This window comes from Capra hircus, chromosome 10 (assembly GCF_001704415.2).
Source record: "Capra hircus breed San Clemente chromosome 10, ASM170441v1, whole genome shotgun sequence".
NCBI lineage: Eukaryota > Metazoa > Chordata > Mammalia > Artiodactyla > Bovidae > Capra > Capra hircus.
This window is the reverse complement of record NC_030817.1, coordinates 1,597,812-1,615,161: the sequence shown is the minus strand read 5'-3', so window position 1 is coordinate 1,615,161 and position 17,350 is coordinate 1,597,812. Positions and strand designations below refer to the sequence as shown.

Genomic DNA, 17,350 nt, shown 5'->3' with positions numbered 1-17,350 from the left:
TAGCGCTGGGGAGGCATTCAGTGCGGAAAACAAAATAGGCAGAATAAAAAGTGCATTCGCTACATAAGCCACTCATTTACATCGAGTCTAGTCACCTGCTTGACGTGCAGGAGACGTGCTCTGCGAGTGTGAGGCTGCACACCCCACCTGCGCCTGTTCGTATCAAGCTCATTTTCTAAAACTGCGTATAACTGACGCACGCACATACCTATGTGTAAGCATAAAGAAGACATTTACGGCAGATCCGGAGTTTCAAGGAGGAGACACACACGTGTTGGTGTATTTGCTCTCGTCTACCTCGCTCTGTGTGACAGGCTCTAGGCCCACCCACGTCTCTACAAAGGACTCAGGCGCACTCCTTTCTATGGCTGAGTAACACTCCATTGTGTATCTGTACCACGCCCTCTTACGCATCAGCTGTTGACGGACACTCAGGCTGTTTATGCACATTAGCGCATGCGTGTGGAATCCAGAAAGATGGTACAGCTGCACCCAGTTCCTGGGAAGGAACAGAGACGCAGACGTAGAGACACAGGGGTAAGAGGAGGGTGGGATGAACTGGGAGATTAGGTTTGACAGCAATACACTGTGTGTGTGTCAGCCGCTCGGTCGTGTCCGACTCTGTGACCCCATGAACTGCAGCAGCCCTCCAGGCCCCTCTGTCCACGGGGCTCTTCAGGCAGGAACACTGGACTGGGCTGCCAGTCTCTTCTCCAGGGGATCTTTCCAACCCAGGGATCGAACCCGGGTTTCCTGTGCTGCAGGCAGATCCTTCACCGTCCGAGCCACCAGGGAAGCAGCCGCCTGACCACGTGTGAATCGGTGGCCAAGCGGAACCTGCCGTCTAGCACAGCGAGCTCAGCTTCGTGCTCTGTGCCGACCCAGAGGTACCAGCAGGGTGGGAGGCGCGCTGATGGCGGCAGGTCCGGGCGGGAAGGGATACATGTACACATGCGACTGAGCTACTTCCCTGTACAGCAGGAAGTAACTCAGTGTTATAGAGCTATTACACTCCAATGGAGAAAAGGGGACAGTTTCCTTCCTGGGTTAAGAGGTGATGGGTAGGCCATTGGTGGGGTCAGGCTTCGAGGTAAGAAACACCTTAACATCTGGGCCTTGAAGGAAGAACAAGACTTGCATCTGGATGGGTCTAACATGAGAGAGGGCTACAAAGTCTGGACACCCAGAATGCGAAAGAGGTTGCATGTTTCTTCCAAAGAAACAGTACGTCTTTGTAACATGAACCAATTAGCTTAACTGAAGAAACCAACACCTTCTGCTTGAAAATCTGTGTGATGAAGTCATAGCTCTTCTCTGCTGGTTTCCTGGTCCTGTTTCTGGGCGTCAATTCCTGCATCACCAGCATCACCAGTTCTCAAAGTTACTGCTAAAAAGAGAGCGTCTTCAAATGCAAGGGTATAATTTTTGTTCATGAAGCAAAACCAGCCAAGAATCCCCTGGGAAAAGTGACATTTTCTTGAAACAATCAGCACGTAAACACGTCTCCAGCTGGACTTTGCACCCGCTTTAAATTTTATATATTTGTTTAGCACACAGGCTCTCACCGGCTCCCGACTGCACGAGCTCTGTAGCTTGCGGTTTGCGGACTGAGCTGTCCCTACAGCACGTGGGGGTCTAGCCCCCTGACCAGGGATGGAACCCAAAGCCCCAGCGTTAGAAGGAGGATTCTTCCCCACCAGGGAAGCCCCCTGGATTTTTAAAGTGCAGTTGTAGTTACCGTATTACATGTGAAAGTCCCCAGGGAGAAGAAACTCAGGTCCGTTTGAAAAATTATACCTACTCATTTCCCCATTCAGTGATCGCGTGCAACAAAATCATCAGAAAACCGAATCTCAGACAGTAAAATTCTGAAACCAAAAAAACTGAAAGAAAACTCAAGGCATTATCATCGCAGAGAAGATGCAAAAACTCATGAAATAAAGCCTGGAAATTCAGAAGCCTAGTTATTTGGTCATCACACTCACACTAGGGATGGCTGGTGACAGCTGTCTATGTGTAGTTAAGAAGAATGAGATGTGATTTCTAGCGCTGTTTAACTGTTCTATACACAGAAGTACGTGGATACTTCAGATCGACAATCACATTCATCACAGCAGGGGATAACTACTGATACCTGTGATCTTGGGGAAGCCACCTGACCACATTTATAAGTCATTCTGATGCACAGGATAATGGCAGGGAACTCGAGAGAGACTGCCTGAGAAAACGATACCAACAAGTCAGCTGCCGACGAAAAGGAAGTCTAGGAGACGAAAGATCACGGTGAGGAATACTACTTTAGAAGAGGTGCAATGATTTGAAAAAACATAGGCAATCTTTTTTTCTCAAATACACGCTGTCCTACGTCACTCCCCTCTGAGCTCCTTGGCTCTCTAAGACTCTCCCATTTGGCCCATTAGCTCACTTCACCCGGCTCAGGAGGCCGCTTTCCCCTCCCGTGGCTGTGACCTAAGGCATACACGAGAAGGTTCCTATCACTCCCTTCAGAAACTGCCTTCTTGGGACTGCCCTGGCACCCAGTGGTTAAGACTTCACCTTCCAGGGCAGGAGGTGTGGGTTCGACCCCTGGTTGGGGAGTTAAGATCCCACGTGCCTTGTGGCCAATAAGCTAAAATGTAACAGAGAGGCATCATTGTAACACAGGCAATAAAGACTTTAAAAACAGCCCACATTAAAAAAAAAATCTTTAAAAAATAAATACAAATGAGATGGCATTCTTAAGCCCATACCCCACTGACACACACCACTGGAAATACATCACCCAACAGGTCATGATGCTCTTATTATCCGACCCATTTTTAATGCTCTGAAAAGGAGAGCTGGACAGCTTATGGTTTTGACCTTCCCCACATAGCATGAAGGATGAATCTCAGACCCAAACTACCAGATGCCGCTCGAAGGGCCTCCAGCTGTGACTGCAGAGCACGTTGGTGCCTCAGCATCCCCGCCTGACACCGCTACCCGGCGCTCCACCTGCACTCCGAATCGTGGACGCCGGCGGGCCTTCTGACCAACCACGCTTCACTTCATGGCTGGGAAACAGAAGAAGCTCCCCAGAGCTTTTTGCCAAACGACAGGTGGTGAGAAAGCACAAATCTCGATGCTTACAATGAGATGGAGAAGGCTCCTGGGCATGGAGAGGCAGAGATACCCACGGAGAAACACACCAGCCGGAAACACCACAGGCATCGGTGGGGGGTAACGTCAAGAGAGAGCATCAAGCCAGCTCCCTGTTAACAGCTGGGGCTAAATCGGGAACTGAAAATGCCTCTCAAAAAAAAGCAGAGAGAGGCCATCCGAGGTTAATTCATCGAAGTCACATGTAGAATGAGAAAAATGGAAGGCAAAGCCATATGTGGTTAAAAGCTCCCGACTGCACTTGAAAGGACTCTCTGCTACATTGTAAGAAATAAATTAAACCATAAAGAAAATGGCAAGTGAGGATTTTTCTGTTAGTGGATATTTGGAGTAAGTGGCAACGAACCAACAATTATTAAGTAACTAGAACGCACAAGGCTGGCAACATGCTGAGAACGGCGGAAGCTACAGATGAACTCGCAAACCCAAAGAGCTGCACGGAGATCACTGTAAACACTGTACTTTCATCAAGTGATTAAAAAAATTACACAGCTGTCTATCAAAATTCAGAGAAAGGAGAGAAGACTATTCAATGTAAACAAAAAAAAAGGCTTTTTCTGGGTGTGAGTATTTACTGAGCAGGACCTTGAAAGACGGGTCTAATTTGGACAGGTGAGAAGTAGAGAAAGGTATTGCCAGCAAGGGCAACAGGATGAAGTATGAACACACATCACACATTGAAAGGAAGAGTGTTATGCCGAGAGAAACAGAGGGATTAGGGATGATGAATGAAAGGTGAGTTTGGAAAGGGGACCAGATGTTGGAGAGCCAGGTTAGACAGTTTTAACTTTACCCTTTAGAGTCACTAAAGGGCTTTGAATGTGCTTTTATTAAAAAAAAAAAAAAAAAAAAAAGCACTACAAAGTTTCCATTAAGGTCCATTAGTACTAAGGAAGAAAGATTTTTTTTTTCTTGTTTTAAACATGCAGTGTTAGAAACAGCCTATTATCTCAGATTTACTTCACTGGACAAATAGTGCTACTCAGCTCACGGCAAACAGATGGGGGAGCAGAGGCAAGGGTGGCAGATCTTATTTTGGGGGCTGCGAACAGTGACTGCAGCCATGGAATACAGAGACACTTGCTCCTTGGAAGAAAAGCTATGACAAACCTCAGCAAAGGTCTGTCTAGTCAAAGCTATGGTTTTTTCAGTAATCATGTACGAATGTGAGAGCTGGACCATAAAGGCTGAGAGCTAAAAAACTGATGCTTTTGAACTGCGGTGTTGGAAAGACTCCGAGGGTTCCTTGGACAGCAAGGAGATCAAACCAGTTAATCTTAAGGAAACCAACCCTGAATCTTCATTGGAAGGACTGATGCTGAAGCTGAAACTCCAATACTTTGGCCACCTGATGCAAAGAACTGACAACTTAGAAAAGACCCTGATGCTGGGAAAGATTGAAGGTGAGAGGAGAAGGGGATGACAGAGGATGAGATGGTTGGATGGCACCACTGACTCGATGGACATGAGTTTGAGTTAGCCCCCGGAGTTGGTGAAGGACAGGGAGGCCTGGCGTGCTGCAGCCCATGGGTTGCAAAGAGTCAGACACAACTTACCAACTGAACAACAAGAGGTCTCATGCCCCTTAAACTTGTGCCATTAGTAGTGGGCATGGGGAAAAAAGAGTTCTTCAAGGACAGAGTTTCCTAACAATTTCTTAATAATAGTAATGAAACATCATCTATGATAGAGCCTTAGCTATTTTAGCACACAGGTATACAAGTCATGATTATCAGCTCTAAGTGAAAAGCAAAGTTGTAAGATTCAAACACTGAAAGGAACCTCAAGCTTTTTTTCTTCTTTTCTGCACCAGGTCTTAGCTGTGGCCGGTGGGATCTTTAGCTACAGCATACAAACTCCTAGTTGCACCGTGTGGGACCTAGTTCCCTGACCAGGGATCAAACCCAGGTCCCCTGCACTGGGAGGGTGCAGTCTCAGCCACTGCACCACCAGGCAAGTCCCCTTAAAATTTGAAATCCAAATAGCAAGCATTTTATGATATCTTTAGAGGTAATGTAAAGAAGCACCTTTTGTGTGTGTGTATTTTTACACAAGATATCACCTCTTGGTTTAAGACAGAAATACAACTCAAAATCTTTCCCTTGGTAGAAAACTTCCCTTCTTAATTTATAAGAAAAAAGCTATAATTAGCAGCCCCCAAGCAATCAACCATTAAAAATAAAACCTCAAAACTGCTTCCCTCAATAAAAGCCAACAATTCCATAAAACAAGAGAGGAAAGCAGATACAGAAAAGCCTAGGGGAGACACTGTAAAATAACAAGGTACAGCGAAATAACAGAATGAAACGGAACTTCAGCAGGTATATAGCTCAAGAAAGAAGCGTGATGGGAAAATAAAACCCTAACAGGAAAAAAAACAAAAGACCACAATGGACACAGGACAAAGGAGAAGAGACACTTGGAAATATGCTGAGATGGGGTAAACCACGCAAGCCAAGGAAAACAGATACTGGCTTCTCTCATGAAGCCAGTGCCACGGGGCAAGCACTTCTGAGAGAGGCTCCTCCTGGGGAAGTCTCCTGGGGAAGAATTCGGCAATTTAAGAGCTGAAGGTTGTGGAATCTTCTTTCGTCCTTCAAACCACAGGGGGCTGGTCTAACCGGAAGCCCCCTCTAGGGCTGCCTCCCTACGGTGGTCTTCAGACATCCATCCGCCCTCCCCTGCCTAACTGGGAACCTGGGACTGAACGGCACTCACGCGGGGCACCTAAGCCGTTCAGGCTTCTCACAGCGTCCAGCCCTAGAAATGTGGCATCTTTCGCACCACGGGCACCCCGGCAGCTGCTCTGCTCTTCCCTTCTCTTGAAAACTATTTGCCTCCCTGAAGCAGAGACGTGTGGAAGTCAGGCAGCGCTGCTCCTCCAGCCCACTTCGGCCACACGCCCAGGAAGCGCCTTCCTCTCTTTCGCTGCCACGGTTGTATTCAGCTCTTATCATGCATCAGTTATCCTGCTTCAGGGATGAATGAGATCGCAAACGCGACTTTAGGCAGGCTGGGTTCGGTTAACCAGAAGGCCTCGTTCGGTCGTTAACTGCAGTGGTCTCTAAGCTCTGACCATCATCCCAGGAAGTGTAGGACTTGTGGGCATGCGAATATATTTATGCATAGATGATGCGGACATGTGCTACAATGTTCATACGTTATGTTCATTATAAAATACAGAAATTTGTAAAAAAAATCAAAGAGGAAAAATATTTCACTTATTCATGGCAAATGAGTTTTTGCCATCACTCAAAATTATTAAGAACATTTAACAAGAACAATGTGATTTTCACATAATTTATGATTTCTGAACATCTTGGTTGAATTTTCTGTGACTGAGCGATTCCAATTTTTTTTTAATACTTTATTCATTATTTATTTGGCTGTGTTGGGTCTCCGCTGCGGCACTCGGGTCTTTCGAGGCACACACACCGTCTCTAGTTGCGGCTCAGAGACTCAGTGCTTGAGGTGCACAGGCTTAGTTGCTCCACGGCATATGGGACGTCAGCTCCCCGACAAGGGATCAAACCTGTGGCCCCTGCACCGCAAGGCGGATTCTTAACTACGGAACCACCAGGGAAATCCTAAGTTCATCTTGTTTTAATTCTAGGTCTCACGTAGACAGATCTAAACAGGAAATGGGTGTTGTGACACCGAATCTCTCGGTTTTTAATTCCATCCTCTGATTATAAAAAAGCTTAAGGGCTTTGTCTTATTTTGTTAACCACTTTGTTGCTTTTGAACTAATTGAGATTCAGCTAATAAATATTCATCTCTCCTGATGTCAATTAGTTAGTTGCTCCTAACTTATCAAAGCTATTAAATTTTTACATTGATACTTTAAAAAAATTGTGCTGTCCAATCACAACGCTTCCTTTTTTCCACAGATTAGAACACTCTGTTCCTGACTTATTGAGCATGCAAATATAAAGGTTTTAGAGGGCGACACATATTTCTAAAGACAGAATCACATTTCCAAACACCCATTCTCAAAAATGTTCTCCCTATAGCATAGGTTTCTTTAGAGAAGCAGTTACTTTCCCACTCACTGCTAAAACACGGCTTCTACTTTGAAAGGCTGTACTTAAGTGGATTTTTCAAAATTACATTTGTGACACGAGGGGACAGCTCCTAAAACCGTTTAACACCCAAAGGTCAGCAAATGTGGACACCTGTCTTTTTGTAAAAGTAAAACGAAGTAATTCTTCATTCTTTTTGTGAAAAGCCACCACCGTGTGGCAGAAATACACTGACTCTCACCTCTCATCCCAGAACGCACACAGAGATACCACAGCATCAGAAAGGCCGGGATATTCTGGAGTAAACTGCGTCACACTGTTTGGGGCACCTTGGCTGTACCTGGCTTGAACTCCTTTGCTCTTCCATACCTTGCTCAATAATCTGCTTGCAAATGACGCAGCAAAGGAATTTCATATATGTCAGTATTGATGACAGTGAGTGCAGATTCTTATTTCAAATAACCTGCTTGATAATTACTACTGAGGACTGGCTTCTGGCCAGATTTCATGAAATCACTTTAATCCAAATGGTAACATCTGCCAGATGGCCGCCGATGTCTCTTCCCTCCTTCTTCCTCATAGCAGAAATTCCATTTGAGCACACATGACTGCCCAAAGCAGAGACTACATTTTTCCAGACCCACCTCTGCCTTATAGCTACTCATGGCCTTGGAACTAAGCTTCGGTCACACGGATGTGTGAAGAAACAATGGATAGCCTTAAAAAGAGGAGCCTATCTTTCTGCCTACCTATGTGGAACTCAGGTGTGATGGCTGGAACCTTGGCAGCCATCTGGAAGCAGGAGGGAGAAGCCAGGTGCTGAGGCAGCCAGAATACAAGGGCAGGAGTCTGGGTTCTTCACGACTGCGCTGCCCTCAGATCAGCCCTGGACGCCCGTGTTTGTGGCTCTTTTGTGAGCGTTGTTACTTCGGGTTTTCTCGCTTTCAGCGCTGGACTGAACCCTCACTAACACCCTTGGCGACAGGGTTGACGAGGAGCTCGTGTCAGCAGGCAGAGCAGAGGCGGCGCTGTCATCTCTCGCGGCAGCGTGTGCCGGCACGGCTTACACTGCTTTCCGTCTGCAGCCTCCTGACAGAAACTGCTTTTAGCCACCTCCCCATCCTGGCAGGATTAGTTCACAGAGACAGTGCGAAGGCGGTCTTCACGTCTCCTTTCTCCGGTGCGCATGAACTGCAGCCTGGGTCTCCCGCTTCGAAAACAAACGAAGGCGGGGCCGCTACCGATGAACCCAGCTCTACTCTCCACACGACGCACACAGCCTGCGGCACGCCAGCATCCACGTTAACATTAACAGCGGGCGGGTTTGGCCAACACATCACCTCACAAAGCAGCTCTACTTTCTCTCTGCTTCTCTCCACCCCTACGAACAAATCATTTTTGCACCTTCCTGGTATGTAAGCCTCCACCCACTTCAGCCCACTGTCAAGGCTGTGGATGGACTAACAGCTAACTATAAAATTCTCCCCTGGAACACGACAATATCCTGCGAGATGAAAACGTCCACTAGTCAAAAATAAGCATAAAAGAGTATTCTCCGTAAAACCGAAAACCTGCACAAGCGATGGTAAAACAAGGGCGTGTATGCATAAAGACTCTGAGGCCTTACCTGAATACCTCGAGGATAATCCTTTCTGATAACTTGGGAGCCACCTGCTTAAATGCTTTCTTGAAATCTTCCAGAGTTAAATATCCACGATCTATTTGAAAGCAGAATACGTCACATTCATGTACTACTAAAAGCCCTGTGAACTGCTACTTCAGCCATAATATTTGCATGAGACTTTAATATATAACCAGGAGAAAAGCAGTAATCTACAGCTGATTTTACATGTAAAGTAATCTGAGACTGCCTCACTGGATTACTGGATTACTCTAGTATTACTCTAGTGATACAGTGCAGCCCCAGATGCTCCCGAAGCTTTCTCCCAGCTCTGTCCCTTGCCGACTCCCTGAGTCCCAGGGAGAGCACCAAGAGGCAACGCCGCAAAAACGGCAGCAGGCTCCGCTCACTGTGAATTGCCAAAATAATTCATTCTTCAAAACGCACATTTTTTTTTCTTGCTTGGTTTTAGGACTACATTCTTATTTAGAGGAAAACCATTTCAGAAGCCAAAATACTGAACCTGGACCCCACAAGTCTTTCAACCCTGCGTTCTGTGAGGAGTTGGTCCAAAGCCACTCTTCTTGGCCACCCCCGCGTGGGAAAACAACTCCTCCATCACGTGTGGCTCAAAGGAGGAGTCAGAGAAAAAGGCCCCGTGGTCTCCCAAGCTTCCGTAAGTCGCTCTGCACCTATATTCCCACAGGGCCAGCCCTTCTGATGTCCCCATTAAAATGTAAGCAAATCTTAAGTACAGTCAGATTACTGCTGATGCTATTTCATCCATTGTAAAGGTCAAGAGTTAAGGCTGTGACGGAGGGAAACAAATGAACACCAACATCTACCATAACAGCTAATGAATATGGGAAAGTAGTCTTCCAAGTATATCATTTTTTTGGGTTGGCCAAAAAGTTAGTTTGGGTTCTGTAAGATGTTATGGAAAAACCTGAACGAACTTCTTGACCAGCCCAACACTTTCTGAGTATATGTTCCCATCCACCGTTCCTTAATAACAATTTTTTATATCCAAACACTTTAAAGATACTTACAGTGCCTGTCAAAAGCTGTGAAGATGTGTCTTACTTCATTGCGATACAGTTGAGCTTCCTTCTTTTTCCTTACAATGTCTAAAAACTCCTTAAGTTGTATCCCTAAAAATTGGAAAAAAACAAGTTTACCAGAAATGACTGTCTTCCCTTTTAAGAAAAATGTGAACGTGAAAGCAGCTCAGCCGTGTCCAACTCTTTGTGACCCCACGGACTGCAGTCCCTGGAATTCTCCTGGCGAGAATACTGGAGTGCGTGGCCTTTCCCTTCTCCAGGGGATCTTCTCAACCCAGGGATCGAGCCAGGTCTCCCACATTGCAGGTGGACTCTTGACCAGCTGAGTCACCAGGGAAGCCCAAGAATCCTGGAGTGGGTAGCCTATCCCTTCTCTAGGGGAATCTTCCCGATCCAGGAATCAAACCTGGGTCTTCCTGCATTGCAGGCAGATTCTTTACCAGCTGAGCTGTCAACTTCAATGGAAAGTGGTACTATCGCCCACAGATGTTATCTTGATTTTGGTAAGCAGTACTCATTCGTACAGATCTCTAAAGCTGAAAGGCACTTTGTTAAAAGCCAAGTCGGCTCCACATTAGCAAACACGGTGGACACTTCAGGAGCTCCCTGAGCTGCTTCTGGGAGCAGAGATGATGGCTGTGAAAAGGCGCAACAGTCTTCCCTCTGATAGATCTGATGGACAGGGCTAAAACTACTTATTACACAAGGTCTCCTAACTCTTCTTTCCACGGGTGTCTGTGATCCCATTTTTCCTAGCCAGATGTCATTACAACAGGTTTTTCTCCAGCTGGGATAGCGGAGCCAAGAAGTAGTTTCTCAAAAGTCCACACCAATCGCACAGCGCAAGTAGAGGTGGAGCGAACATTCCATAAACAATAGAGCTGGCAGTGTCCCCAGCCTGAGGGACACCCCATGACTGTTCTGCAGCCTCGGGCTCTGCTTCCTGCGATTCTCAGAATAAAAGAGCCCAGCGTGATCACAGGAGATTGGATACTGCGCTCATGATGTCTATTAAAATGAATTCTAATGTGATCTTTGTAGTAGGCTTAAAGAGTGAAGCCAAGAACTTAAATGTTTCAGTGAACTGAGCCCTAACCATATAAAAACAGCAGCTTGTTTCTGTAAGTCAGGACTTCCATTTCAAAATGTGTTGCTCTTTTAAAAATAGCCCCAAATCACACAGTAACCGCATGCTGATTTTCAAGGACTTGCACCCTTTTCCTTTCGGTGAGGGATACTGAGCTACATACAGTTCCCAAAATAGTTTCAGTTTTTTTTTAAGCAGAAAATAGTTTTCTAAATTCTCCATCGTTTTCTTATTTGCAGCTAAAGATGCAGGAATCTGAAGAGGTCTGCCTTGGGGGCTTCCCTGGTGATCCGACGGTCAGGACGTCACCTTCCAGTGTAAGGGGGGCCGGTGTGATCCCTGGTCATGAGCCAAGACCCCACGTTCCTCGAGGCCAAAAACCAACACGTAAAACAGAAGCAAAACTGCAGCGAATTCAACAAAGACTTAAAACATGGTCCACATCAAACTTGAGGAAAAAAAGCCAATCCATGCGTTTAAATGATCCTTTTATAGGACTGACGATACTAGGACTGACTGTGTGCCGGGCACTGTGTTAAGCTCTGGAAATAGAAGGGGAAAGAGAAAATACAGATTTCCTGGGCCAAGGGAGTCACTGGTCTACTGGGGGAGACAGAGACGATGCAGGTTCAATTACAAATGTATAAATAATTGCAAACCATGACTTGTGCAATGAGGGGCATAACAGGAGGCCGTGAACACGTCACAGAAGCCCTCCTGTCGGGCAGGATCAAGGCTGGGGACAGGGAGGCTCCAGAGGCAGGGGCTAGAGGTGCGCTTGGAGCTGGTTCACTGGCACAGCAGGAGCCAACTCAGCGTTGTAAAGCAATTACACCCCAGTGAAAAGTAAGTAAATGAACACAAGGAAATCAGCTTCCTCCCTTACTTAAGAGTGTGTGTGTGTGTGTGTGTGTGTGTGTGTGTGCGTGTGAGCCCCTCAGGCATGTCTGACTCTTTGTGACCCATGGACTGTAGCCTGCCAGACCCCTCTGTCCGTGGGATTCTCCAGGCAAGAATACTGGAGTGGGTTGCCATTAAAAGCCTTTAAACTGTATACCAAATGATAAAACAGGAACTGAAATAATTAATATCAGTAAATTACTATCACCATGAAAACAAACAAACAAAAAGGAACCCTCCTGCAGAGTAGACTCTGGTGAAGAGATCTCTCGGAGGAGGTAGCACTGAGGCAAGACCTGAGTGAAGCTCCAGCACTTTGGCCACCTCATGCGAAGAGCTGACTCAGTTGAAAAGACCCTGATGCTGGGAGGGATTGGGGGCAGGAGATGAAGGGGACGCCAGAGGATGAGATGGCTGGATGGCATCACCGACTCGATGGACGTGAGTTTGGGTGAATTCTGGGAGTTGGTAATGGACAGGGAGGCCTGGCGTGCTGAAGTCCATGGGGTCGCAAAGAGTCAGACACAACTGAGGGACTGAACTGAACCGAACTGAATACCTAAATGGTGAGAAGGGACCAACTGGCTAAAGCGTCAGAAGAGCACTCCGTGTGGAACTAGCACGTGCCCGCCGCGGGGCGGGAAGCGGTGGGAAGGAAGCGGCCCCTGCGGCGAGGCAGTGGTGAAGACCGGGCTGGGAAAGGAGGGAGGGGCTGGAACAGGAGATAACGTGGTTTTTACTTCGGTTGCAATAGGAAGTCAAGTAAGAAGTCTGGATTGAGAAGTGACAAGATCTGATTTAGAAAGATCACGGAAAGATCCCGCTGGCTATTGTTTTGAAAAAGGACGAGGGAGAAAGCGAGATAGAGAAAAGGAGGCTCGTCAGGCTCCTACTGGCCCGACGGTGGTCAGGAGGGCGCTGGCAGCAGGACCGGGAGCGACGGGAGGCTCCAGACACACTGCAGAGAAGACGGGGGGTTAGACGCGAGCACGTGGAAGAGGATGCCAAGGGCGAGCCCTAGGTTCCGGCTCGAATGGAGGTCTGAGGAGTTGTTTAGAGCGACGGGAGAGACGAGGGGACGCAGGATGGGGCTGCAGAGAGACGCATGGCGATTTGGAGGCGCTAGCGGTTTGATAGGGCGTCCCTAGTGGCTCAGATGGTAAAAGCATCTGGCTACAATGCGGGGACCTGGGTTCAGTCCCTGGGTCGGGAAGATCCCCTGGAGAAGGAAACGGCAACCCACTCCAGTACTCTTGCCTGGAAAATCGCATGGACAGAGGAGCCTGGTGGGCTGCAGTCCATGGGGTCGCAAAGAGTCGGACACGACTGAGCGACTTCACTTCAAGCTTCACTTCAAGCGGTTTGATGCTTTGGGGGCGACCGAGAGTGAAAGGCAAGAACAAGCGGCAGCAGACGCTTTGGGCAGCAGGCGGGCCTCCTCGCACCTACCAGCGCGCTTGGCCTGTGCTCTGGAAGGACGCACCGCAGGGAACGCGCGTCCGGACCGCGTTCCTCCACGGCACTCAGCTGTACCACCATGCAGCTCCCGTCTCATCGGCCCCCTGGTAATTAATTACCTGCCGCACGTTCACCCGAGACTCACTGAGAGAAGCACTGTCGTCAAATTTATCCCATGTTTAGGAAGATACTTTGCTTGTGGAAGCACTCCTCACATGCTGAATAAGCAAACAAAATCATGCGTGCATACTAAGTCTCTTCTGTCATGACCAACTCTTTGCGACCCCATGGACTATAACTCGCCAGGCTCCTCTGTCCATGGGATTCTCCAGGCAAGAATACTGGAGAGGGTTGCTATGCCCCCCTCCACGGGATCTTCCCGACCCAGGGATTGAACCCACATCTCTTTCGCCTACTGCATTGGCAGGTGGGATTTTTTATCACTAGCGCCACCAGAAGGCATTTTTTCTATTAGAGTTTTCAGCAAAAAGCATTAAAATGTGTGTGGTTTAAATGCTCTTATAACTCTGGACACTAATGCCAAAAAGTAGGTCGCTATTTAATCACACGGCCAGCAAAATCATCATTTTAGAAACCCCAATTTCTTAATACCTATGATACAGTGAAAAACAAAATTCAGAGGGAAAGGAAACACATGCATAATATTTGCTCTTTACTTAGTGCATCTGATTTGGGGAAATGATAAAAGAAAGCACAACTGCATTGTTTAATACGTGATGCAGATTCACAAGGGAAAAGAGGTACATGAGCGGGAATATCTTTTAAATTACACATTCAGAAGACTCATCGCTATTTGAAGCTGTATAGTCAGGTCTTTATTTCATAATCTTGGGGATAAAAAGCAAATGTTCTTTACTATTTCCTAGGAGAAAATATACGTGGGTTTCAACTGCAATGCTTATTACCACTTAAAGAGAAGAAACAGGAACTTCTCTGGCAGTTCCGTCATTAAGACTCCAAGCTTCTAATGCAGGGAGCCTGGGTTGGATCCCTGATCGGGGAACTAAGATCCCACAAGCCTCATGGCATGGCCAAAAAAAGGAGAAAGAACCTAAAGATGCAAATAACCCCATATATGTAATCAGTTCATTCATACTCTTTTCCCACAGGATCATATACCTTGTGTTCTTACGTCAACATCAAACTCGTAAGCATACCCTACAGCCTCATGCCCACCCTGCCTTTAACTTGTGTTAATCGTCAATGGGAACACATGCAAACATGTTCAATGCCAATGCAAGTTTCTTTCCAGAAAGGACAGGGCAGTTTCCACTCAGCTGAGTGCTCACTTTCCAAGGCCAATGTATAAAGGCTGGTTACTCCTATAGCTCTGTGATGCAAACACCTTAATGGAAGTTTTAAAGGTCTTACTGCTCTTCAAATGGCCTAGAAATACAGTTTCTACTACGAGCTCCACCTGCTGTCACAGTATTCGAACCTGAAATGACCACTTCACAAAGACTCACCATAACTCTAAATGCATTACCTGTGTCCACCCCTGGAATGAAAGAGAATGTTCAGAACCTTCTAATTCCAAATACAAGGTGGAGTCTTCTGAGTCTTTTCTAATGATAAAAGTTACATAAATACACCTTGTGTAGTTACATGTTAAGGCCATAACAATAGGGGTCACGTAGACCTGTGTGTTTCGTGTTTATTACTAATCTCCGGAAGGTGTTCAAAACTTGCCTAGGTCAGGTAATAGAGACTCGGAGAACAGACGTATGGACACAGCGGGGGCAGGAGGGGGTGAGACGAACCGAGAGAGCAGCCCTGAGATATTACACACGACGGTAAGCGGAGCAGAGGGCGGAGGGGAAGCCTCCGTGTCACACAGGGAGCTCAGCCTGGCGCCCTGACCACCCAGAGGGGTGGGGCATGGTGGGGCAAGAGAGGAGGTTCACGACGCAGGGCGCTGTAAACCTACGGCTGGTTCATGTTAATGCACGGGGGAAACCCACACAACACTCTGAAGCAATTATCCTCCGATTAAAAATGAATTTTAAAAAACTGTCTGGGCAAATTGACTCTATCAGTGGTTCTCAGACTTTTTTTTTTTTTTTTTTTTTAGCTGTAGGAAAGGTTCTTCTTTATAAAAATAGGAAACCCCACTGTGTAAAGATGAAGGCAAGGCATCCTGGTTGCAAAGAGGTGGGCTCCCCAGGCTTTCCTCTCCAGCAGCCCCTGGAAGTTCCCCAACAGGAAGGACCCAGGATTGCGGATCCTGCCGTAAAGCCCACTGGGGCCAACGATCCTCACGGATCCTTCCAGACTCTGCAGCTCTGCGCATCTCCCACACCACGGAGAGCGCTCCTTCCCATCTGATAAACGGCTCTGGGCAAAAGGACCCTTCCTGTTCTATGCTGAATGTATACATTCCTCTCCAAGCTTCTTAGTACATGTCACAGAGATATATCAGAAAAACGCCATCTTTTCTCCTTTTCTCTTTTTAAGCAATTTCCTAGGAGGGTAATCATCTTTCACCACAGGGGTGGATATATTCAAAAAGTACAATAAAACCATATACATTTTTCCTTGGCAGTTTTTTCTTTTTCTTTTTTTTTTTTTTTTTGTGGCTCACAGTTCTAAGTTTCAGGGTCAGCATGCAGAAAGAAACCCTCTTGAAAAAGGAGTCATCTCGTTTTTGGCTATCACAGCAAGCTTAAACCCAGGAGAGGAAGGAGAGTGACAGAAATGCAAGTTATGTAGACTGGAGGTCTGGTCCGAGCTTTAGTAGAGAGGGTAGGGCTCCCATTCATTGGGCCATATATTAATTTTTTCCGGGGACTGAAAATGCCTAAAAATGAGGGCTTGAAAGGATCAAGTGGACTTTTAAAAGGTATAATGCAAGCCTTTTTAGTTTGAGAAATAAAATTCAGATTATGATTTTTGGCGGACGTGCAGAGGGGGGAAAAAAGGATAGAATGTGTTCCCATAAAAACACTGTAAGGGCAGAAGGGCTTTCGTGGCATCAGCGGCGGCGAGCTGCCACAGTGAGGTGGGAGAGGAAACCCACAGGACTGATGTTTTCCTCTACCCACCTGCTTAAGAGCAGGGGAATGAAGAGAAAAGAGTCCCTCTCACTGGCAGAAATCAAGTCTTACCCTATCACTGGGAGGAAAACGGAGAGGAAGCGTGAAGACAGCTTACAGCAGAACAGAGAAGCCTGAGCCAATAAGCCCTTCTTTCTATCAGACGCGGGCAGGAATCACTACCTGTTTTATTAAATACATCTCCTGCTCATAAACCTTCAAAGGTTCCTCAGCATTAATAGTGCCAAGTCCTAATACCTTATTCTGGAATTTAAAGCTTCATTATTCCTTCCAGGCAAATTGTCCTTAAATCTCCCCCTTCCCAACTCCCAGCTTCCACCAGGGTCACTCACTCTGAACACCGTTCATTCACAGGTACGCACCGTACTCCATGCTGGTGTGGCATGTTAAATGTTTCAAGGAGGGTGGATTCTGTTTCCAGCGGGACTTGATTTCAACAGAATGACAGCCGAGAGCGTACTGTCGGCGCTCCTGTTCAGTCGCCAAGTCCTTTCCAATTCTGTGACTCCAAGAATCGCAGCACGCCAGGCCTTCCTGTCCATCACCAGCTCCCAGAGTTTACTCAAACTCAGGTCCACTAAGTCAGTGATGCCATCCAGCCATCTCATCCTCTGTCGTCCCCTTCTCCTGCCTTCAATCCTTCCCAGCATCAGGGTCTTTTCCAATCAGTCAGTTCTTCGCATCAGGTGGCCAAAGTACTGGAGTTTCAGTTTTAGCATCAGTCCTTCCAATGAATGAATATTCAGGACTGATTTCCTTTAGGATGGACTGGTTGGATCTCCTTGCAGTCCAAGGGACTCTCAAGAGTCTTCTCCAACACCACAGTTCAAAAGCATCCATTCTTCTGCGTTCAGCTTTATGGCCAAACTCTCACATCTGTCCATGACCACTGGGAAAACCATAGCTTTGACTCTACAGACCTTGGGTATGAAATTGGAAAGGAGCGCAGGGAAGAGGGGTGCTCTAAA

At 46.9% G+C, this 17,350-nt stretch overlaps 1 protein-coding gene and 1 long non-coding RNA gene across 6 annotated transcripts in view; one reads left to right on the top strand and one right to left on the bottom strand.

Moving 5' to 3' along the window:
• EFCAB11 (EF-hand calcium binding domain 11) overlaps nt 1–17,350 on the bottom strand; it is a 175,793-nt gene that overhangs the window by 142,344 nt on the left and 16,099 nt on the right. For all 5 annotated transcript variants that reach the window (XR_001296226.2, XM_018053853.1, XM_013967384.2 and 2 more), the window contains 2 exons: nt 9,852–9,953; nt 8,809–8,899 (listed from right to left, as the gene is read on the bottom strand). Coding sequence is in view for 4 of the 5 variants with exons in the window: in XM_018053853.1 (XP_017909342.1) it covers nt 8,809–8,899; nt 9,852–9,953 (193 nt within the window). In the remaining variant the exon portion in view is untranslated. The remainder of the gene's footprint in view (nt 1–8,808; nt 8,900–9,851; nt 9,954–17,350) is intronic.
• On the top strand, nt 709–11,919 carry LOC108636919. The gene is made up of 3 exons (XR_001918635.1): nt 709–887; nt 9,275–9,478; nt 11,190–11,919. It is a non-coding gene; the product is annotated as an uncharacterized LOC108636919 (long non-coding RNA).